This window comes from Brachyhypopomus gauderio, chromosome 3 (genome assembly GCF_052324685.1).
Source record: "Brachyhypopomus gauderio isolate BG-103 chromosome 3, BGAUD_0.2, whole genome shotgun sequence".
NCBI lineage: Eukaryota > Metazoa > Chordata > Actinopteri > Gymnotiformes > Hypopomidae > Brachyhypopomus > Brachyhypopomus gauderio.
The window spans coordinates 30629627-30654709 of record NC_135213.1 but is presented as its reverse complement, the minus strand read 5'-3'; the positions used below and the strand labels follow the sequence as shown (position 1 = coordinate 30654709).

General features: G+C 43.0%; 1 protein-coding gene across 10 annotated transcripts; it reads left to right on the top strand.

Annotated features, from left to right (window-relative positions):
• Positions 1 to 409: 409 nt before the first annotated feature.
• Positions 410 to 24343, top strand: atxn2 (ataxin 2). Of its 10 annotated transcripts, none has more exons than XM_076997579.1 (25): positions 410 to 548; positions 4125 to 4158; positions 4262 to 4321; positions 4591 to 4662; positions 4904 to 5054; positions 6269 to 6283; positions 7304 to 7428; positions 7535 to 7626; positions 7931 to 8110; positions 13356 to 13531; positions 14222 to 14437; positions 15591 to 15767; positions 16030 to 16200; positions 16308 to 16415; positions 16826 to 16896; positions 16998 to 17338; positions 19659 to 19725; positions 20057 to 20203; positions 20897 to 20914; positions 21667 to 21736; positions 22250 to 22443; positions 22650 to 22776; positions 22904 to 23286; positions 23466 to 23640; positions 23796 to 24343. In XM_076997579.1, exons 3-25 carry the CDS (start codon positions 4289 to 4291, stop codon positions 23822 to 23824), a joined length of 3138 nt encoding a protein of 1045 aa, XP_076853694.1. In that variant the 5' UTR covers positions 410 to 548; positions 4125 to 4158; positions 4262 to 4288; the 3' UTR covers positions 23825 to 24343. The 10 variants fall into 10 exon arrangements, with proteins under 10 accessions (XP_076853694.1, XP_076853688.1, XP_076853687.1 ...); XM_076997573.1 differs by lacking the exon at positions 410 to 548 and adding an exon at positions 583 to 1077 and having other exon boundaries at positions 21667 to 21730; XM_076997572.1 differs by lacking the exon at positions 410 to 548 and adding an exon at positions 583 to 1077.
• Positions 24344 to 25083: the final 740 nt, after the last annotated feature.

The window sequence follows — 25083 nt, the reverse complement described above, 5'->3', positions numbered from 1 at the left end:
TGGGTCTGTATGTTTTTAGGTCCATTTTTATTCATTCTACAAAAATCACACTAACAAATTAAGCATCCTATTTATATATATTTATAATCTATAATGGCATCTTCCAGAAATACAAAATAACCATGCTGTGAAGCACATTCCTGTAATTCTGTAAAATGGCACATTGCATAGTTTTCATAAAAGCAAAGTAATGATTTTCAACATGGTGATTAAATTACAACCTAACATTTCCAAGCCGTGGTAGTTCAATGTGAACTGCGTACTAGATGTGCGGCGTGCAGGACGAGCTGAGGGCTGCACCAGGTACGCTACCTCGACCGGCTCACGTGGAGGCCTCAGCACTACCGCTCCGCTTCTGGAGTGATCTGTCAACTTCCTGTAAATAGTGCGCTAAAACTTTGCCCCGTATCTCTCACAACTTAAATGACATCCAGTATTTAATATACGACGTAAGAGTGCGCGACCTATGCGATGCATTCGCGTATATATGTGTCGGGATGGTTTTTGATGTCGAGGTGAAACTGGAGATGGAAACGTAAAATATGCAGGCATGTGTTGTGTATCCTTCCGCTACTTTTGTGTCTTTTTCAGACTGTTTAGGTCCTTCACAGCAACGAAGAGCTAGCGTGAACTGATATCAACTGAAACACAAAAATATATCATTTTTTTATTGTTAATTCCAGGGACAACTATCATATATGGAAAGTCCGCATACTGTCTTTCAGTCTGATTAAGTGTTTTTGTTTTATTGTAGAAAGCAAGCTAACTCGCTGGCTCGCCAAGTAGCAGTTGTGGAGTGTAGGATAAGCGAGGCTAGCGAGCTAACGTTAGCCGTCATCTGTTAGCCTCACCGCCAGCTAACGTCCTCTCGTCTCTCGCCGTCAACACACACACACACACACATTATAGATTTAAAGAGTTAGAACACCCTGCTCACGTCGTCGTTTATGGGATAACCATGTCCATGAAGCAGGCCGGTGGTAATCGCAAGCCCGGCGGTAGCAGCGGCGGCGGGGCTGCCGCGGCCTGTGGCGCCGGGGGGTGCGGAGGCGCTGGCGGACGGCAGAGTTTGGGCAGGTGGGTGAAGCGGCGAGTCTCACGACCCGGTTGTGTGTGTGTGAGACCGACACTTTAAACATCCACGCGGCGGGGGGTTTCGGAGGCACGACGGCGTCCGCAGGTGAACGACGACGGTGAGACGCGGGAGCGGTGGGACGTGTAGTTGGGTTTAAACGCGGGCGCCGTGGGGTGAGACGCAGGCCGGGGTTGTGTGTGTTAGGCCGAGTTTAGCGACACGGGGATACACACATTCACACTAAAAATGTGCCGTAGCTGGACAAACCCCGGCGGCGTCGCCACCATTTTGCTCCACAGAAGCGAGTAAAAGCCCGAGTTGTCCCCGTCCCCCGTGGTGTGTGGCGGGGTGAAGCCGCTCCCGCGTCCGTACCGGTGTTCTGTCGGATTTTCCTACTTTGTCGAATTTTCCTACCGTATCAGCTGGCAGCGAGTATTTATAGACTAGTCTGTCGAATTTTCCTACCTTGTCGAATTTTCATACCGTGTCCGTTGGCATCGCGTATTTGTAGACGTATCTCTTAGTTCGTTTACCTTGTGGAAACGTCGTAATGTAGCGCAAATCAGCGTTTAAAAGTAGTATTGTAGACGTATCTCTAGTTTGTTTACCTTATGGAAACGTCGTAATGTAGCGCAAATCAGCGTTTCAAAAGTAGGATGAGCTTTAAAATAAAAGTTTTATTTTGCGTATTAGTGTATTATTAATAATAATACACTACACGGCTCAATCATTATCATGCGGAAATATCCAAGTCCCTATAGGTAATAACAGACAGTAAAACGGCGCTGTTTAAAACATTTTAATCAACTAGTTAACTTAATGCACAGTTGAAAACATTGCAACTGCAAACAAAGAAGAAATTATAAACAAGAAATTAACTTACTGCACTATTGAAAGGACTAAATAGTACTGCACTGTTGAAATTCGCTAGCAGGCAGGAAAAATCGATGGGTGTAGTAGGCGGCCACCAAAATAGTGACGTAAAAGCGACTTGCGCATGCGCAGTAAGCCTTGGTATGAATTTTCGATGGGTAGGAAAAATCGACAGAACACCTGCTACTTGAGTGATTGGACCCGTGTTGGCTCAGCACATACTAGTGTTTTATAACACACTCCACCTGTACACGGTGGCTGTTCTCTTACCCGTTTAACTGTTATTTTTACGCCGTGAAGCAAGTTTGGCGGACTTAAATTGAATGTTTAAAGGACAGCTCGTTAGCTTTGTAAGCAAACGCTTCAGGCGATTGGGAGCTGTTGTTTCCTTGCAAAACTGCGACATAGCGGTGGACTGGACCAGTACCAGTGGACTGGACTAGTATCAGTTGGGATGGCTGTCGCTTGCTGGCAAAATTAAGTTGTCATTGGGTTTTTTGTGAAGTAAAACCAGATGTAATTCCATTTGATAAATTGGTACGTCACTTGATATTTACATTTAAAAAGCTACAACTTGGTTGGACATGTTAACGTCAACGGTAGTTAAATAAACGTAGCTTTCGTTTGACGTTACCCGGGTAAGTTAATTCCGTTGTATTCAGCCAACTAGCGACTGGCTGGCAGCTATTACCAGATAGCCAGAATGAGTTAATTATTAACCATCTCTGTGTGGGCTAGCACGCCAAATATGATGTGATGTCGGAATATTTGTGCGTGGTTTTTAACGTTGTAGTCAACTGTATCTTCAGAAATGCCACTGTTGGTTTAAGGTAGCGTGAGTGATTTTGTACGGGAGGAATGTGGTGTCACCTGTCGGTTTAACGTGGTGGGCGTTTAACGCGCTTCGGGACTCGGAGCATCCGGTCCCGGAATCACGAGACGCGCGTGCGCGCGCGAGCGGGTGCGCGTGCAGGGGAAAAAAATATGGACCTGAATGTCAGGCAACTGCTTCAACCTTGACGTTTGAGCAGGCACTTGCTTTATAAAAAATATATATCGCCCTTCAAAATGACATTTGCGTGAGTAGCTGTGTTCCGTTGCATGTTGTGTGGAAGTGGAAGAGATTTGTAACACTGCTGATCGTAAAGGACGATGCGTCCACAAAGCTACTGGGGTGGGCCTGTACTTGGTAAAAATGAAATCCGCAGCACACAGATGCACGTGTTTTTGGATGTGGCTGGGCTGGGATGTTAAATGCATTCATGGGTTATGACCATCGTCGCGGTTACGCAATATAGCAGGTATTTCTCATGCATCTTGATCGACTGAAAGTGTCCTTACAGGCTTGTGACTGCTCAGCTGCAAATGCTTGTACAACATGTATAGCACGAGCTCAAGTGTGATTTTGAGTATTTTTGTGCGTTTTCCTCTTGTGAAACTGTAAAATCAAGTCATTTTGCAGATGATTATTGTCCAGTGTTTTTCCATTTAGTTAATTCCTATTTTCACATTTTCGTATTTGTAGTATACGTGGTTTCTAGGTGAATCCCATTGTAGGTGTTTTTCATTTTATATATGTTATACAAGTTTATTTGAAATTGATCTGCATTGAAAAGATTAGACATTTACAGTTAAAATATTTTCATTTGGAAAAATTAGCAAATTCTTAGGCTGTAAATTCTATGTGTATGTGTTAATTGTTTCAATGTGGAATATGGTAAAAATAAGAATACATTTCAATTTGCAGTAAACAGTTAATCTGTTGATTAAAAATGCAATAATGACTATTGTCTAGATGCCAGAATAAGTGTGTAAATGAGAACACTTTGCATGTAGGTACACTGAAATGTATTTTCTGATTTCCAACAGCTCTTTCTGGGAACTTTATCAATTTTAAATGTTTGCTCAAATTCAAATTTTTGTTTTCCCTTTATTAAAAACAATGTTAATGGGGTGAACGTATTCATCTTGGTCAACTACCATATAGATATAAATCAATGCTAAAGAAAGAAATATCATGGCTATGATATGAGGCAAACACAATCTAATTATTCTATGAATTCTGTGAATCACATTGTAAACTGTGTTAAACTGCAATACAAACATTAACTATTATTATTAATATACATGTTATGATGAGTCTTTAAGGCCCAGTGTTTGGTTTGGTTTTCTATAGGGGACGCAACAGTGCCAAAGGACCCTCCACTGCAGTAAGTCTTAGATGTTTTTCTATTGCTAGTCATCATTTCATTACAAAGATCAAAGTATGTTTTGTTCACTGCATTCTTGATTGTTCTGTCCTCTGTTTCTCAGGTGGCCTTTAGTGGAGTTTATGCAAACATGAAAATGGTTCATATTTTGACTTCAGTGGTGGTATGTTCAGAATGACAGACTTCTGTCTCAGTATGTTGATTTGATATAAAAATATCTCGGGGTAGTCACAGCCATCTGCTCAGCACTAACTCACTATCAGACTATAGCCTACCCTACTACTTTATTGTTTGGAAGCATGTCTTAATTAGCGAAATTCAACTATACAACTATACAACTTTAAATTCAGCAGGATTAAAATTTGATAATTGTCTACACCATTTCTGTACAGTCAACACTTCACTTTTTTTCCCCCTCGCCATATTGAACAGGGAACCAAATGTGAACTCAAAGTAAAAAATGGCGTGATCTATGAGGGCGTCTTCAAAACCTACGGTCCAGAGGTACAGAGCAAGTGATCACTATCAGCAGAGACATGCAGCATTAAAAACTTTCCATGTGTCCAAAGGAGTGATTGTGTATTTTCATTGTTATTTCTCAAATCTATTAAACCTAATGAAGGAGAGATATCAGAATTTCAGATAACATAGGCTAACGTGAGATGAAAAAGGTGATTAGTGGATCACAATAAGAAGGGGGCAGGCCATTGGAAGACCTCAGTAATGGCTGTGTACATATCTGCAGTGTGATCTCGTCCTGGACGCGGCCCACAGGAAGAGTCCTGAGCCCAGCGTGGGCCCTCGCAGAGAGGACATCGTAGAGAGCATCATCTTCAAGTCTTCAGATGTTGTCGTGGTGCATTTTAAAGATGTGGACCTTAACTATGCTAAAAAAGGTGAGGCCTGTTTTCCTGTGCTACACTTTCCCGTGATTGTGGTGATAATGTCATTGATGGCTCCCATTGACAGAATTTTCTAGACATGAATATTTCCTAGAGTGCTTCCAATTTCCTAACCCAATTAGGTAAGAAATCTGAACGAACCAAATCAAGCATTTGATTGAAAGTGTTTTACTTTTAGACAAACAAAATAACTTCTCAAACTTTCCAATGCACACAATCTTAAGTATCATCAATAACAAACCAATCTTTGAAGCAATTCTCCCCAAGCAATACAAAGGCTTGTATACAGTTCTTGGAAAACAATGTGTTCATTGTAAATGCTAGCTAAGTCTGCTCCTTGGTCTCTTGTTTTCAGGCAGTAGGCTAAGCAGTTCAGTAGGCAGATCCAAGCTGCAAAAGAGGCTAAAGTAGAAATGAATAGATCTAAACACAATGAAAATACAAGTCATTTGATAAACTAAATTTGTAAACTATTCAATAAACGAAATGCTGACAGCACATCTGTAATAGAAATGTTTTGGCTTGTTTTAGTTCTTTATTTAAAAAAAAAAAAGCAAAAACAAATTGAGCCCAGATTTGATCTAATTGTGCATTTTAGATCACTCTGTGTTGTTTATCGGCTAATCAGAGGTGTGATTGAGACACACCCTAACTTGCCATCTGCCACACTGGGAACTTCAGCTCCTGTAGAGCTGGCAGAAATCACCTGTTAGCTCGTTACCCATTTTACACGGTGTCTTCTCTGCTTTACAGTGAGGTCTGGTGTAGTGTTGTCTCAGGGTTCTGTTTCTATTAACACCATTAACATTGGAATGAATTTCATCAGAATAGAAATTGTACATCAATCACACTAAGATAAATAAAAATCTAATTATTGCATATTATGTTATGAAATTAGGTTCTTGTAGTTTAGGTATCTTCTGTAATGCTATGTTACCTCTTTGAAAAGTATTCCTCCAAAAATGCCAATTGTCCAGATGATAACCTTGTTAATGTCCAGATGATAACTTTGTTGATGTTGTACTTCATTAGGTAATTGAGTAAAAAACTGATTTTTACCAAGATGTCATTTTCTATACTTTGCATTTTATAGTCTTGCTGATGTATGTATGGAAGATGTGAAAGCTATGATACTTATGATCTGATTATTGACACTCTCAATCTGATTCTTTCTTTATTGTGTCTCTCTTGTCTTTGAATGGATGTAGTCTCATCAGAACAAGGTAAACTGGACCATTACAACATTTGACACTACACACATTGTACTTAAATCACTTACAAATCAATTGTTTTCTATGCCTATAGAAATTAGTCCTTGATGGGTTGACTTGTGTAGCCATGCAGAGCTGTGGCCTGACTGCAGCAGAATAGGGCCAGTCATGCTTTACTTCTACAGTCTGACCTTCAGGTTGTCACTCTAAAATGCAAGAACTGCAAGATTTCACGATAATAGATTGTTGAAGCTCAGAACTCAGTCCAAGTTTAATATGAAGATGGGCTGAGTGTGCAAAATGATTTACTGAATTGATTAACAAAGATGGGTCTTGGAATAAGTTAACCCATCAGATGGTATTCTTTACAGAAAAGTGAACATGTTTTTTGTTTATTTTTTTGTTTGTTTTTTTTCCCCACACACCACTTCTCATTACAATTTCTGTACACACATCTCTAATGAAAATAGCATTTAATGTTTATCATTTACCTATAATATTGTAAAGACATTTCAAGTATAGCTTTTTTAATTAGAGGTAGGTGATTATTTTGTTTGCTTTCACGTGCTTGGATCATGTGATTCTAGAGTGTTTGCAGGAATTACATACTTTTATGATTAGAAAGAACTACTGGATTTAAGTAGTAAAGTGTGATGCACAGTTGGAATCTAAACTGACTTGGATACTTAGTTTTTTTATTTATTTAAGAATAAGTTGCATGTTAAATGAAAGCATTATTTGAAAAGGTTCTTGCTTAAGAGCATAGTGACCTCAACCTAACTACTAATTGAGAACATGAAGGCACATATCATTGCTTTACACTAATGAGGACAAGGCCATTAACCTTGCCTGTATTTGAATAAAGTAAACTTGGAATGCAAAGAAACGTTCTTATATTCAGGCATCATCTTTACTCATGAATAGTAAACCTCTTATTCTAGGTCTCCTTTCTGTGTTTGTCATGTCCATGTTTCTTTTGTTAATGTATATTCTTCCCCCCCATGTTTTTATGTGCATGTCCGTGTGGTCCAGATAACTTCACAGACAGTGCAGTAAGCGCTCGTCTTAATGGAGAACACAAAGAGAAGGATCTGGAGCCTTGGGATGGGGGGGATCAGCATGCATCAGGCAACCTGGAGTCTTTGGACACAGACTTGGTAAAGCTTTTTCACCGCGATATGGTAGACGTTGTTTACAGCTCTTGCAATGAATTCGGGACAAAGAAATTAGTTAATTTATTGAAATGTGTTGTGCTGTTTGCAGTCGAATGGTTGGGACCCTGATGACATGTTTAAGTATAATGAGGAAACGTATGGTGTGAAGTCTACTTATGACAGCAGCCTGTCTTCATACACGTGAGTGTCCCTTAACTGTCTTGTTCTCTGACGTGACATTATGATCTCTGTATTTGACGCTGTATTTTTGGCTTGTCTGCATGTGTAGAACCAGATGTAAACTTTATTCAAAAGGTCAATCTTTTTCAGAAAACTCTAATTGCCCATATAGCCAGAAAGTGTTCAATGCTGATGCAGTCTTCAACCAAGTTCAGGCCTATTGCAGTAAAACGTCCTATGTAGAGACCGCATGACTGCAGAAGATAAGGGAAGCTGCTCTGTACTGTTGAAGGCATCTTCCCTTCTTGTTCGACCGATATGCCAGAGTACCACTGGAACGAGACAATTCGGAAGAGTTCCTCAAGCGAGAAGCCCGTGCGGCCCAGTTGGCTGAAGAGATCGAGGCCAGTGCTGCCTACAAGGCCCGCGTGGCCCTGGAGAACGACGAGCGATCAGAGGAGGAGAAGTACACGGCTGTGGTCAGAGAGGCACACACCCTCAGCAGGTGAAGCCGCACCTCACGCCAACACACGCTCACCTGGTAGAGATCATCACATGATCGCTGACTCCAGGAGTCCACTGATGAGCTTGATGTCAGTATAAGTAGTTTGAAAATGTTAAGATGGTTATTCCTTTTTTAAAATAATGCAGAACTGCTGTCTAAGTGGAATTACACATGGGAATATTTTTTTTGTTTTTTAAGATGGACACACCATTAACGTTTGACCACAGATGAAAGGCAAATATAGTACATTCCTAAACTCCTTATTAGTAATGTACGAGGCAGCTCCATGCTTAAGTAAAACTACTAATGAGTATGTGTGGATGGTACTTGTTGCCAATCCTGTTGTGGTGAAGATGCACTGTATGCACAAGACTGGCAGTTCAGTCCTGGGGTTTTGCACTGGAATGGTAAATGCAAAAAACACTGCTACCAATAAGAGTCCTTGGGCAAGACTACAATTCACCTTGGAAACATGAGAGCAGCTCATATTATTTATGTATTAGATCATTATATTGTATAATAATATTTTCCTTGATGTATTATTGAAGTGAATCCTCTATAGCTGTTTTTGTCATCACCCTACAATGCATAAGGGAAGCATTCCTGGATGTCCTACTGTATCAGCTTGTTCCTTCCCAAGAGCAAGAGCCCAGTTTCAACGAAACTTGAATCTATTGTTCAAGCCTTGCTTATTTAACCCGTTATTCACATAAATTCTTGTATGCTCACCTACCAATTCCTGTTGTTTTCAATGGAAATAAAAACTTCAGAAATGGGTATCCTTTACAAAGATGGTCTAAGAGTCCGCACACAGATATTCCCAGAACTTGGGTTAACTCCAAGCTGCTTCAGCCTTGTCTCTTAAGTACTTGTGACATATAAGTGTATTTAGTATGGGCTCTAAATTTGGACCATCCTATTTAAACCTAATCCTATTTGTTGAGAAACATTTTTTTGAGTAGTATTCTGGACCTATATCCACGGTGTTTGCCATGCCCATGTTACAATGATCACACACACTGATGACACTGATCATGTACATTCGAAGAGCTCCAGCTGTATTTTTCGTTCTCCCGTATTTCACGCAGCTCTGTTGTATATGTGCAGTATACCACATCCACTCATGAAGATAACTTATTTTTGGTGGTTTCAGTAAAATACGAATGTTCTTGTTTAAATAGCTCCATCTACTGTATTACAAACCTATAGACTTTTTATTATTTGCAATATGACAAATTCAAGGCCTACACAAACTCCATTCCTTACAACTACTGAAATGCATTTGCTGTGTGAATGAGGACGTCCTCTAGAAAAGTATGGAAATGTGTGATAACATTTTCACAACACTGAATTTCTTAAGGAAGTCATAAATGGTTCCTTTGCTGTTTTACATGTTTAGAGAATAGAAGTTCCAACCTATAAATAATCTGCTGTTAAGATGGCAAGAATCGCTTTAGTGCTCACTTATCCTGCAAATATAACAGTGGGTAATACTGTGCCAAAACCCCACAGAATTATGCAGATTCCACATCCCTTTTCTATAGACAAGACAAATGCATCAGAAGCATACTTGTTAAGAACGCGATAAATAACCAGTTGAATAATAACTCTGAATTTTGTGAATTAACTGTAAATGTATTAACAAGACCACTAAATTGACTAGTATTTAAGGATCAGTTGTCATCACCTATTCTACCCTATGCATTGTTGAGTTATCTATTGTATCCCTTGAAATAGGTTTAAATAGCAGTACACTGGGCCAACAGAAGGATCATCTGGAACACCTTTGTAATATCTTTGAACCGTCCGATCTACAGATCTTTTAACGTAACCTTACATGAGCCAGCTAGCACAATGCCACCCCAAGACACATCAGTTAGGTTCATTTAGCAAACCAGCCATTATTAACCATGCATCCTGCTGCCATTTTAGTAAGAGAACTTGACAATGAGAAGATGTACAGGTCATGCATATAGCATTGTTTACACAATCACAGTATGACTCTGTGCATTAGCATTGCAGTTGATCTGAGAGTGTTGGGTGAACTCTGCCACAAAAGATACACCTAACATCAGCAAATTACTCGACTTCTAGCTTCTAACATGTGGCTAAAACGGTTTAACAGTTGCAATGGTACATTGCATTACATGGGTAACATTAAATCCAACAACATTAACCTGGCTGGCTGTTTTCAGTAGCAAGGTAGGAAAACAAAAATATCTGCTCGGCAATTAAAAAAAGAAACAAAAAAGACAAAAAAAACCAGTCAGCATCCCTTCTTCCCTCCTAAATCCTTTAGTGTCACAAAGCTATCACAATGTCGGGCGGGGGGACACAAGTGTTTATTCTCATCTTAGTTCGAATGATGTCTCGTTCCCCTTTAACTTGCCAGCTCTCTTGGTTCTATGTGTTTTTGCTGTGCTCATCTCCACATCTGCTGGGTTTATCTCCATATTCAGCAGTTTCACTCTCACACACTCCTGCCATTCACCAGAGTTTTAACCAGTGTACAGATCAGCACTGGGATTCATGCCCACACCAGCATTTCACAGCAACCGGACCATTGAGTGAGACCTTCTTTTTGAGTGCGTGCACATGGCGTTAATACATCCGACTGAACAGCTTTTGAGTTATGAATGAATATTTCATGCTTCACAGGGTAACGGACAACAGCTGAAGCACCTAAAGTGTAGCGGTCGTCAATGGGTGTTGCGTTTCCACAGCCAATTAGATAAGCTTCCAGAAAGCAGTATTTGTGAAAGCATAACATCGTTTCACATTTACGATAAGCTTTATACGAGTTCTGGTTATTTTCCAACGATTTCACCCGGTCCTGCTTAGCGAGACGAGCTGTTTCCATTAAATCATACAGCTCAGTTTCAAGAGACAATCAGAATGTGTTCTACATTAAAAATGACTTATCGCATGAAACACTGTGGTTGAACAATGAAATGAACACTAACATTCACATACCAATGTTGCTGGAGATTTTTTATGGGTTTACATTTACATTTCTGTGTATTTGGTTAGTATTGGCTTTACGCGGGACTTGTAGCCTGTGCCTAGGCTCTGTGCAGATCTTGTAGCCTGTGCCTAGGCTCTGTGCAGATCTTGTAGCCTATGTCTAGATGTTTTGCTTCCATTTACTGAAAGCGTAAGCTCCACTCCAGAGTAGATATTTTTTCTTCGTGACTCTGTAGTGTGATTTTCTTTGTTTTAACAAGCAAATCATATATATTGCTGCTTTAACGGATTTAACACATTCAGTTCAGTTATTCTCTAGTTCAACAGTGATACATATTTTCCATCTGACCAAACTAAACTTGCACTCATCACCAAAGCGAACATTGGAGCAGACATCCTTCGTCCTCACATGTTCCTCAGCAAAAGATTTGTCTAGCCGTTTGATTTTTTTCTGCTGATGAGAGACTTCGTTACTGCACAATGGGTTTCAAGTCCAAGTTCTTTTGTGTAGTGAGACCAAGACAGAACCTTGTCCTGTTCACTGCAGCTGGATTTGTTCTGCAATTCAGTGAGCAATGTTGAACTGATTCCTCATTGAGGGTTTCCACATCATGTCCTCTTGTGTGTTTGTTTACCAGGTATGTTTACCAGGTTGCTTGAATATAAAGTTTCAGTATTCTATGAATGATACTCTTGGAATGGCCTACGTCAGTGGCAGTGATTTGAAAGGATGATCCCTCTGGTTGGGCTTCAGTTGGGCTTGTTCTGCCATTTTTCAGAATGATGGCGAGTGTTTCCAGATAAATGGGGTCACATTATTAACGAAATGATCATGGGATGCCAGATTAGTACCCGTTAAGTAACTCAAAATATTCTGCAGATTTGACATTCCTACATTTTGAAAATTTTATTTCTCTTATTTTTACATCTGCTGTCTTACCAATGACGTTTTCGGCATCTTATCTACTACATCTGATTGGTTTGGCATGACTTGCTTGGATCTGGAACAACCACATGACCTTGTTCTCCACCTCTCTCTGTGGCTTATCCCTCCTAGACATGGAACATGTGTACAGATGGAACCGGGCACCTTCAAGTCTATGTTCCTTGCATCTTGGTTGTGGCACTCTGTGTTTGCTGTTCCTGCAAGGGCTCTTTTGCATAGTTGTGCCTGGGTCACGTCTGATGTGATGCACCTCTGCTCTGGTAGACCACGTTCTTGGTGCCTGTTCCTGTGCTGCCATGATTGGTGCTTCTGTGCTTTCCTTCAATGCTGTCTTTCCAGTTACTGATGGGCTTTGCCACCTCTGATGTCCGTCTGTGGTGGGTTCCATTTGCTTATCCTGTCAAGAGACACCTCCATACACATGATATCAATGTCCCCAGTCTGTATGAAGCACTTTTTCTTATTTGTGGACCATTGCATGGATGTATTTATGGATGTGTAGCCATAGGTGCTCTATGGGCCATTTTCTGGGCTTGATGTTGGCAGTGAAGGCTCTGCTCTTAATTATTTAAAGCAATCATAAAACCAAATGGAACTTTTAGGTAACATTTTTAATTCAACCATCAGCATTGGTTTCAAATGAATATTAAATGTAATGGTGCTAAAGTTCCAACAAAGTTGTTTCAAACTTTCCCAATCAGCTTTACAGGTTATGATATTAATGTCTTAATTAAATTCTAGAGTCTATAATCCAATAGTAGCTCTTTTATTAATCAGAAATGTCAGACATCGAAAACAAATGAGGAGACATGAAGTGAATTCCTGGTCATCTATGGGTTCATTTGTTGTGTGTTAGGTGTACATCTGCCCTCAACAGTGCAGGGTGTTATTAGGGCAGTTATGGCTGCTGGAACCGATATGGACAGTGACACTTGATCATTTTATTGACTAGACATCTGTCATCTAGTCAATGGTCATCTGCCTCACGCCATTTAAAACACATTGATAAATCCCTCATGTGACATGGATAAATCCTGGCCAGCTTCATAACCAGATTACATTTGTTCAGTTATGTGGATGCTAGAATGGCTGGCCACAAATGAGAAGACTCATTTGCGTAATGCTTCTGTGATATCTATGTTGCTGGGGTCAGTGCTGTGATAAGTTAACCAATAACATGTCGGGCAGCCTCAGCTGCCAGCAGTAAGCAGTGAACAGGGTTTTTGCATGAAGCAGGAGATCTGATGATAGTTGTGTTTATGTAGCAATAGACTCCTCGCCGAAGCTTCGTATGATTATACATTCCAACCTTTTCTCTGTTGTTCATTTCAACAGGGAGAACAAATACATTCCTCCAAGTCAGAGGAACCGAGAGCCAGGAATGTCATGGGGAACAGGGCGGCAGAACTCCCCCAGAATGGTGCAGTGCAGTCCTGGGCCTCCCCCTCCCAGAGCTGGGCCTCATGACTACAACACGCTGCCTGGCGTGGATCAGCGCGTTGTCAACGGAGGTAATATTAATATTCAGCTGTGAATAATAGCATCATCTTTTCTTAAACATACTTACTAAAATAAGGTTGAGTAGCAGTTGTTTGTAGTGTAATAGTTATTTTGGTATTTTTTTTATGTGAACGATTCTGTTCTCTTAGAAGGGGATGATTAGTAAAGGGCTTCAGAGACCTGTTGGTTTGCTTCCTTTATACTTCCACTTACCTCGCCAGCTTTTTGCTTGGGGGCTACTATTCCACTCCCTTAACATGTGTATATAGCCTGTTTATACATTAATGTTTTAAGTAATGTTCCACAAATATGCCAGTTAAGTTTTCTAAGCCTCTTACTCTTTTTCAAATGTTGATCTGTTTTTGATGGAGTGATCTTGGTTCTTCATGTTTTCACAGTGAGCCTCTGTGTGCTCCTGTCCTCAGGTTCAAGTGTCGGTCTCTGTTCTCGGGTCCTTTTTGTCTCGTGTCTTCATCTGTGCTTCTCTGCTGTCTGTTTGGATACTGCACTCTTGTCCTCTCCTTGTCCTTTATTCATCTGCAGTCATCTATCTTCTGGTCCTTGATTGTCTTCTGTACCTTTCCTGGCTCACCTCATCTCATCTACCTTTTCGTTGTGCATATGTCATTTCTGTGTTTTTTGCTCCTTTCTCTCATTTCTTCTTTGTTTGTTTTTGTTTTGAACCCTTCGATCTCTATCAGGTGCCCACCCTTGGCCCTCTCGCTGCCCATCTCCTTCCTCTCGCCCTCCCTCCCGCTACCAGTCAGGTCCCACCACCTCCCTCCCACCCCGGGCAGCCACCCCCACCCGGCCTCCCTCCAGACCCCCATCCAGGCCCTCGCGGCCGCCCTCTCACCCCTCCGCCCACGGCTCTCCGACAGCCTTCTCCACTCTGCCCAAACGCCCGTCCTCGGAAGGTACCACAACTACCTGGAGTGGGCAACCATTTGTTGGCTTTGGCATGGGATGTGCTCAGTTGCACTTTTTTTTTGTTGGAGAACAAAAAAAAAACACCCAAAACAAACTAACGTGTGTGTGTGTGTGTGTGTGGTTAACCTCCCACTCTGATACGTCTCATCCTTTCTTGCTTTTTTACTGTTCACAATTAAAGCAAAGGGGGTCTTTTTCATTCACTCTGGGTATCTCTGTATCTCAAGACGTTCCTGTTAATCTTTTTAATGGGGTGATCTTGGTCTGAAGATCTTAATCTCACTTCTTTTTCCTTCACGGCTTCAGTCTTGAAGTCATGTTGTATTAAGTGATCTCCCTGGCCATGACTTCATCGGGATGAGCTGCAGAGTATTTGAGTTATTTAGATGGTACACAAGTAAAGGATTAAATGTTTTGAACTGATAGACTGGCACTGATTCAGATGAATGTGCGGTTGTATCAGAATAGCAAGGCATAACTGAATGAAAGGAGTGATCTGTTTTGAAGACATTTTTGATGCAGATGGATCTGCTCTTCTTGTGAAAGGCTTCACTAAGTGCTTGGTTTGCCATCTTACTCATTTAAGTAATGGCAGGTAATTGTTGATGATCATTTAATCAGTGCTAGTTTGAGTCCACAGAGAAGAACACACCTAGAGGCTTGTGGAGTTCAGGAAAAGATTTCTATTCCCCCTGGCCAGGGAAATCTACCTAGCCTGCTCAATGTTTGTCATTTTCACTCATAAGGGTTTACTTGATAGCTGATTACACTTGCTTGAAATTGTCAGATTCATTAAGTGTAAGGATTTATTATCAATTTAGATTAAATATATAAAAAATAATAATTTAAATGAATGTTTGCATATGGCCCTGGAACAAGTTATTTGCGAGTTACTTTTGAAGACACTGGCTCAGTCTTCAGGCCTGTGAAGTGAATCAAGCAGGTTAATTCACTCCTCTGTTTCTTCATGCTCTCTTGCTCATACATTACTTCAAAAGCTTTTGAATGGGCACGTGCACACAGGAAGCAGTTGCTTTCACCAATCCACGTTTGCCAAGAGTTGTTTTGAATGACAAATTAACTACTTTGTTTATAACACCAATCATTAAACACAGTGACAGTTGAAAATCATCTTTTCAGGTCCACCAAGAATGTCTCCAAAGTCACAGCGGACCCCAAGGACGCACAGAGTACCCTCCTGCCGGGGTGGTGGACCTCCTGGGGCAGACTTCATGTCCCAGGGTGCATCTGTGGATTCTACTCCTCCTGCCCGTAGCAGTCCCTCTGGGGGCACTTGGTCTTCTGTAGTCAGTGGAGGTGAGCTGTGTGAGTGCCACTCACTCAAGTTTTTATGACAGAGCTGCACATCTATTATAGTTGTATATTAGACAGCTACTCTCTGTAGTGGGTGGTATTTTGCCTACATCAGCAAATCTTGTGTCTAACAATGCATTGTACTGCCTTAAATCTTTATAATCACACTTAGAGTAATGATTATATTTAATCCCCTGAATATGCCTATTGGAGATTTCAAGCTTATAGGACGAGGAATGGAATTTTACTGTCTTGTCTTCCCTAGCACACAGACCACGTTCTCCTCGGCAGAACAGTGTGGGAGGGGCTCCTCCTGGCCCCGCCTTGTCTTCCCCTCAGGCTGGCTCAGTTGACACTGTGACCACACCTACGTCAGTGACATCACCAACTACAGCAAGCCCTGCACCTAATATGGCTGCAATCCCCCTAGTGGAAGGTGAAGGCATCTTTTAATCATATTTGGATTTGAGGGGGAAGTGAAAATGGGTGTCTGGAGGGAATCTGAAAATGGTCTTTCTCTCTTTCTGTTTTATCAAAATGTAGCAAAAGACTCAAGAATACAAGAGACGAGGCAGAATTCTCCTTCCTCCAACAAAGAAAATGTGAAGGCTGTGGAATCTTCGCCAAGCGTCAGTAGGACAGTTAGTAAAGGTGTGTACCCAACGTACGGTGTTCTATATTTGCTGTAGCTAATCGATAGCCTCATATGACTAGTCTGAGCTTTCATTTCATTACGTTTCAGTTTGCTGTCATTAGACCAGCAGTTCCCAGCGATACGTTTTTGTTGATTCAGTAGTCAGGACGAACTACTGCAGGACAGCTCAATACGACATTATACAATATTGTATTGTCAAAACCTCCAAAATTGTACTGAGAGGGAAGACATATGATCGCTATTAATGATCAAATTGGCTAAATAAATGAGTAAAGAAAGAGAAAATTGAACTTGTCAATATTAGGACTTGTCATATTAGGACTGTAGAACTAAAATGGAGTCAAAGTGGTGTGTTGGAATGGATGAAGTGTTGCCTGATATTCTTTTTTTGAATTAATCTTTGTAGGACCTTCGAGCATCGCTCCTGAACACAGAAAACAGATAGATAATTTAAAAAAATTTAGTGTCGATTTTAGGGTAAGTTAATTTCTTTTTTTACTATCCAAAGTCGTATTGTTTTTTTTGTAGCTTATCTAAGAACTGTTAGTATTTGAACTGCATGTCTGCTATGTTTCCAGCTGCAGTCCAGCTCAAATCCAGATGCAGGTTTTGAGACTGTGGTGTCCAAGCCTCCCCGGGACTCTGGAGACAAACCACAGGAGCAGCCTAACGACAAAAGCACAGACTTGAGGAGTCCCAAAGTTTGTTCCGAGTCTCCTAGCAGTGAAGAGCCATCCGCAGCGGTGGCTGCAGGGAGCACGGCCAACACCCCCTCCCCGTCTCCGTCCGCACCGGCTCTGAGCGCACAGCCCGAGCAGAAACGAGGGCCAGACATGACGTCTCAAGGTGTCCAGACGTCTTCGCCCGCTGCGAAATCGGACAAGGAGGACAAGGAGGAGAAGAAAGAGCCCGTGCCAGAGTGAGTACGGATCTGTTTGGGTTCTTGAGTGTCTGCTAAAGTGGGGATGGTGGGAAACCACGCCGGATCTCCACAGGGCCACTTCAACGGAAGATGCCTTGCAAACTTGAGTTGCCAGCAGCTTGTTCAGATGATGTGATGTTTCTTCAATGTAACGACCCAGTGGCACTATTAGCTGTGGTTGGCCGAGGGTCCACGAGGTCGTTGTTGGCCGTTGTCACTGGTCAGAATGACCGCAGGGGCTGCCCCCTCTCATGCTGGTGTGCTTGATGTCTGCTCTGGTCTGGGGCTGCATTTAAGGAAAAGGTATGCACAGGCCCTGACCATCATAGATTGATGGAGATGCTGTTGTATGATAGCAGAAACAGCTGGTGACTATTAACATTAGGGAGACCTAAAGAAACAATCAAATAAACAAACACAAGGCTTTTCAACTGTAAGTAGGATGACACCAAACAGCTTTGGATCAAAAAACGTAGTTGCTCTTAAGGTTTCGGTGGCATGTTTGTTAGTGTAGGATGTCTGCTGTTGTATAACAGGACCAGCAATGCAGGAGGATGAAGGCTAGCACCACCAGTGCTTATGAAGCTCCACAGGTCATGTAGTGCTTCTGAGGGTCTCCACAAGCTCTCAGAAAACAGATTTTGCTGTAGGAGTTTTGCCAAGAGTTTACTGTGTCCCACTGTGAAGGAGAAACGGAGGAAGCTGGAGAGATGTCCCTGGCCTCTAACGGCGCGTGCGTGCGCACACACACACACACACACACACACACGCACGCACAGGATTAGATGGAACATTCATCTCCAGTACAGCTGCACATAGGGCCCATGTAGTGTTGCAGATGCACGTAGGGCCCGTGTAGTGTGCAGCTGCACGTAGGGCCCGTGTAGTTTTGCAGCTGCACATAGGGCCCGTGTAGTTTTGCAGCTGCACGTAGGGCCCATGTAGTGTTGCAGCTGCACGTAGGGCCCGTGTAGTGTTGCAGCTGCACGTAGGGCCCGTGTAGTGTTGCAGCCGCACGTAGGGCCCGTGTAGTGTTGCAGCCGCACGTAGGGCCCGTGTAGTGTTGCAGCCGCACGTAGGGCCCGTGTAGTGTTGCAGCCGCACGTAGGGCCCGTGTAGTGTTGCAGCCGCACGTAGGGCCCGTGTAGTGTTGCAGCCGCACGTAGGGCCCGTGTAGTGTTGCAGCCGCACGTAGGGCCCGTGTCGTGTTGCAGCCGCACGTAGGGCCCGTGTCGTGTTGCAGCCGCACGTAGGGCCCGTGTCGTGTTGCAGCCGCACGTAGGGCCCGTGTCGTGTTGCAGCCGCACGTAGGGCCCATGTAGTGTTGCAGCCGCACGTAGGGCCCATGTCGTGTTGCAGCCGCACGTAGGGCCCATGTCGTGTTGCAGCCGCACGTAGGGCCCATGTCGTGTTGCAGCCGCACGTAGGGCCCATGTCGTGTTGCAGCAGCACGTAGCTGCACGTAGGGCCCGTGTCGTGTTGCAGCCGCACGTAGGGCCCGTGTCGTGTTGCAGCCGCACGTAGGACCCGTGTAGTGTTGCAGCCGCACGTAGGGCCCGTGTAGTGTTGCAGCCGCACGTAGGGCCCGTGTAGTGTTGCAGCCGCACGTAGGGCCCGTGTAGTGTTGCAGCCGCACGTAGGGCCCGTGTAGTGGTGTTGCAGCCGCACGTAGGGCCCGTGTAGTGGTGTTGCAGCCGCACGTAGGGCCCGTGTAGTGGTGTTGCAGCCGCACGTAGGGCCCGTGTAGTGGTGTTGCAGCCGCACGTAGGGCCCGTGTAGTGTTGCAGCCGCACGTAGGGCCCATGTAGTGCACTCTCTTCATTCCTGCACCAATACGCATGCCGAGCTCTCCTCAGGGGGCATCAGGTAGGCGTGTCCATTCGTCAGTGCTTCATCAAATTTAGACCACGACACCTTCAGAAGTGGCGGCAGTGAGCCACACCTCTCTAGACACCACGCCACTGGCGCAAACAGCCTGTAAAATCTTGTTTTTTTTCCTTCCTTTCAGTGATGATAAACACATGTTTTTCATTGTTTAGAAGAGTGAGAGAATGTAATAGAGCTTGGTTATCTGTGACAGTGCATACCTGTAAGCAGTATGGGTCATAAGGCTGAGGTTGCTATTGAAAGGAACACGCAGGCTTTTGACAGTTTTTAGCCTTCATAGATTAGTTTTCCAGTACCACTTTTCTCAGATCACCCTTCCCATCGCTTCAGTTGGCTGCTCTGTGTGGAACATCTGGCAATATTTGTGAAGCTAGTTAATCAGTCCCTGTTAGATTTATGCGCATGGATTTTGCTTTCTGTTTTCATCCAGGAGTATTAAAAAATCAACCCTCAACCCTAACGCCAAGGAGTTCAACCCCAGGGCTTTTTGTACCCCTGTGAGTATGCAAATGATTTTCATGTTCCAGTTTCAAAGCATGCCAGAGGGCCAAAAACATTTAATAGAGAGAGAGATGTAATTCCACTGACCTGTAAAACGTGTTACCATTAAAGATTCTATGGCAATCCTACAATCACAGCTCTTTCATAGTGTACTGTGGTTACAATATCTGTGAGACTTTTAAAAGATGTTATAAATGGCATTATGCATTTTAACGATCAACACTGACAGTTATTTGGAATAAATACAGAATCATCATGTTGTACATCCCGAATGTTAATGTTTTGGCTTTAACGCAACATCCCAACATTAATGTTGCTTCCAATCAGCCCAAACCGGCTACGACCCCCACGCTGCCGCGGCCACAGGGTCAGCCCAGCCCGTCCATCGTGGTCCAGCAGCCCCCGGCCATGTACGGCCAGACGGTGTGTTTCCCACAGATGTACCCGCTCACCCCAGTTAGTCCTGGAGTGCAGGTGAGCATGTACCACAGTTCCACCTCCAGAGTCTCACGTGAAACCATGCTGCACCGTTGACTAGCTTTTGTGTTCTGTCTTTTATTTTCCTTGTGTGCTTTTCTCCTCGGTTAATTATGTCATTAACGGTCAGTAATGCTAACGTCTCATAGCTTAATAATTCATCTATTTTTCTTTTTTTCTTTTATAAATTTGTTCCTCAGTACCAGTAAGTCTGTATCACTACCATTTATTCTTGGTCATTTACAATGGCTACTATTGACTACCATTTGTGGTACATTCAGCTGTTGAATCTTTCATGTTGCCTAATATTCTAGTTACTGTGGCAGCTATAATGCACATCTGCAGCACAGGGGGCTTGGCCACCCTGCTTACTTCAGTTCCTTTTCCTTTAACCTGTAACCTTTCCAGAATGGGTGACATTTTTATCTCCGTACTGCTGTTGGAACACACATTCTTATTGCCATTCTTCTGCTGCAGTGATGTGCAGCAGTCTATGGGGTTGAATGCTTGTTAGAAGAACGTGCTTGTGCAGGCCTTCATTCTGTTTGTATCTGAGGGTTTCGGTCATGTTGCCCTAAGGCAAGCCTTGTGATTCAAGAATAGTTTGAAATGGTTTGGACAAGCTGGCGTACAATACTCAAACTAAAGACTGGTTCTTTGTCTTTTCCTCCTTTCTTCTCTCTCCATTAGAAAAGCATTATCTGGAAGGTTTGTGCAATTCTAAACTTCTCATCTTTTTTCCTGTTGATCATGTATGAGATGTTTGCCTGCCTAAGTATCCTGCAGATGTTGGTTTGCCTATTTTTCTTATTGTAGTTTATTTTTTTTGTTGTTTTTCTTCATACATATTGTCATATGTGACTAATGAGAAACTAATCTCGTATAGCTTTCTTTAGATTAATGTCTAGGTCATCATAAAATATTTATAATGACCACTTGCTTTTCTATGTTTTCAGTCATAAACGAGTTTTCTGTTTTCATGCTGTGTTCAGATTTCTCATCTCTGTCTATCTGTCCTTCCTTCCATCCAGTTATGTTTTTCCATTTAAGTTTCATAATTATTTCTAAATGTTTATATGCACGATTATTATATTACATGAAAAAGGAAAAGTATATGACTAGCTCATGTTTTGCACAGCATTTCAAATGTATGTTTTATCTGCCACCACAACTACAAATTCTACGTTTTAAAGGACCGTAGCAGGCTGAGATCTTAGAGGCATTTATCCACCGGGCTAACCCACTTTGGGAGATGTGCTTTGGGACCAGGTTCACTGCTCAGTGGACGACATCAAGCAGTTCCAGCTTAAAACGAACCTGGTCCTTCCCTCCGATTGGAAAGGGTGGACGTGGAAGGGGTTGCGAGCGATAGTGTGTGTTTGAGCCCATCAGAGTGGTGCAGGTGCGGGTGTAGGGACGGGCCAGTGCAGCAGTGCTAACTTGTGTTCCTCACCCCTCAGACTCCTGTCTACCATGTTCCAGTCCCTCATATGACTATGAGCCAGTCCAAGCCCTACAGACCAGGTAAAGGTGAGAATGCTGCAGACGTTTTTAAGCATGGTCCCATCTGGAGGTGCTTGTGCGTGTGAAGCCCACAGCGATAAAATGTGATGTGACGAAATGAAGAGAGGGGAGAGTAGCTTGTGTGAAATAGCAGATTGTATTTACACAAGATAAATAATGAGAAAATAAACATGAAATAAATACAATAAATGAGATGCTTTATTAAAACGTACTGCATTACAAATCTTACTGAAGATGGAAATCAATGAAAGAAAGTATATGCATACTTCATTCGGTAAAGTGCATAGTTTTGGTTAATTTGTTACTTTCAAATTATTTCACATTTGGCAGTCACTCTTTCCCTTAGAGTGGACACTTAGAGTGGACACTTAGAGTGGACACTTAGAGTGGACACTTAGAGTGAAGGTTAATGGTTCTGCTTTTTAAGCCGTATGCATGGTACTCGCACGTGTACCAGTTACGCCTCGTGGTACCACATTGACTACACAGAGCTCAGCTTCCTTTAACACTCTGTCCCAGTGCCCAACATGCCACAGCAGAGACCCGACCAACATCACCCCCCCGGCACCTCCACCATGATGCACCCTGCCACTGCTGCGGGGCCTCCCATCGTGGCCCCAAGCCCCGCCTACTCCACCCAGTACTTCACCTGTAGCCCCCAACAGTTTGCCAGCCAGCCCCTGGTGCCACAGATGCCCCACTACCAGTCACAGGTATGGGCAAACACACAAACGCACAGATATTTACTATACTATAGAAACTATAGACCAAACATCTGATTCGAACTGTCCAACATGCACTTATTTACTAATTAGGCTCAGAATGCTAAGTTGAACTGTATCCTGTTCTTGGCATGACGGACGTGATGCTTTGGTAAGGATTTCTTGATGAAGGTGTATATGACTGTGTTTCTCTTCAGGCCCAGCATGTGTTTAGCCCAGTGATGCAGGGCAGTGCGCGGATGATCAACCCACCCACCCACGGCCAACCCAGCCTGGTCTCCTCCGCCACCACCCAGTATGGCGAGCAGACGCACACTATGTATGGTGAGAGCTCCAGAAGTGCTGCCAGAGACGATATTTCACCTCATAATCGAAGCATTTTTTGGGTCGCTCACGGGTCCTTACGTACGCCTGCCCTAACTCTCCCGTCCTAACGTTTTTGCCTTCTCAGTCTCCGCCCCCATCCAGCAGCAGTACACCCACCCCAGCGCCACCCTCCACCCTCACCCCCAGCACCCCCAACCCTCAGCCACGCCCACCGGCCAGGCCCAGCAGGGCGCTCAGCACGGGGGCAGCCACGCCGCCCCCAACCCCGTCCAGCACCCCCAGCACCAGGCGGCCGCGGCCGCAGCAGCCGCCGCCCAGGCGCTCCACCTGGGCAACATGCCCCAGCAGCAGATGTACACCGCCCTGGCCCCCACCCCACCCTCCATGACGCCCGGGCCCAACCCCCAGTCCCCACAGGCCAGCTTCCCCTCAGCCCAGCAGGCCGTATATATCCACCCACAGGTGCAGCATGGATACAACCCTAACCACATGGCTCATGTGCAACAGGTGAGCTCCATGTTTCTACACTCTAGCAATATATCGCCCAGGAATGCACTGTAGGAATGTATAAATCCATCATTTATTATTGGGACAAATGGGTTGCCAAATATAACAAATCTGTTCCGTGAATGCTTTATTAATTCCTTATATTCATTTATTTAATTTGTGTGCCTACTCCCTTGAAGGCCCATATGCAGTCAGGAATGGTGTCTGCACACCATGGTGCTCCCTCCCATCCTCCTGTGATGCTGATGGCCACACAGCCCACTGCGGGCCCCCAGCCCCCCCTGCCCCAGGGCACCCTCAATCCTATCCCTGTCTCCTCAACCACACACTTCTCCTACATGGCACATCCTTCAGGTATGGCTTCAGTGTTTGTAAACACATTAAAACTGCATCCGAAGCAGGCTCTGTTTGATAATACCATCACCGTTATAAGCAGCGTTGTAAACACATCAGACTTTCAGTAATGTGGTTTGGTCCTTCATTAGTGCTTTCTGTTCCCTTTTTCCCAGTACAACCCCACCACCAGCAGCAACTGTAGAGGAGGAGGCCAGTTTGGCCAGTTACCACTGACCAGTGACATCTGCTCCTGAAGGCCCTCCTGGCCCCGCCCATGACGTACGGGCCACCTGATCCATAACTTCCTCCTTCTCTAAATATCTAATGAAATGGCCACTAAAACTAAAATCACGCTGCAGTTCTGCTACTCTCTATCAGTAATGCTAACAAGCAAAATTGCAGTGAATAGATTTTTGGTTTTGTTTTGTTTTGTTTTTTTTTAACATGAGTTTTAACAAGAGCAGGACTGTTTTCACGTAACAACACCGCTAGATGCAATGAGTGAAAAATGGAATGTCAAGAAACTGGAACTTGCATTTTGTCTGCACCTTTCAAGTTAATGAAAATTCTTCCAATGTTTTGACAGTATTAACATTACTGTTAAATGCTGCTGCTATTGCTGTGTTCAAGAACATGTGGGACAGGAAAGCAAATGGGGGAAAATATTCTAACCAAACTAAAAAAAAAAAAACAAACAAAAAGCAAAAAAAAAAAAAAGAAACTTCCAGTCATGAAAACGTTTGGCAAAAAAAAAGATATTAATTATTTATTAATCTAATCTGATGATGAGCCCTATTACACTTGACCGTTATAAAACTGTTAAGTTAAAAGAACTTTTACTTTGTAGATAATATAAATGAATAAAAAAATTTAAAAACATTAAAAAAAGTTTTAAAAACTGTCAAAGTCTTGATTGTTTTTTATTGTGTGGGAAATTCATTCTGCTGTAAGTCACAGTACTGAACGACAAACACCTAAAAACAGACACTTATTTGCTTTGTTTCAAAGTATTGCAGGTTCAGGATGCCCATGGGAAAATGTGTGACCGGGTGTTTGGAGGTGTTGACTTTTGTGTTGGCACAGATTGTAGACTGGTTACATTTTTTTTTATAATTGCTATTGGCAGTGATTTATGAGGAGAAAATTCCATATATTTGTAATACTATATGAATGCCTAATGAATCTGTGTAAGCTTAGTGGTTTGCTTCTCTGGTTTTACAATATTGATATTAGGAAAATGTTATTTGAGTCTTCTGTTCTTACTCTTTTTGTTGAATTTTGCGACCCTCAAGTTCTGAATTTGCTGATCATCTTGGCAGTGGGTTTTAATTAAGCTAAATATTTTTATTTCATTTTTCAATTTAAAGCTTTGTGATCTAAAGCATATACAGGAGCTGCCACTGGTGGTCCTGCTGAGTGAAACGAAGACAACAAGATACAGTGTTAATGTCTCATTTATCC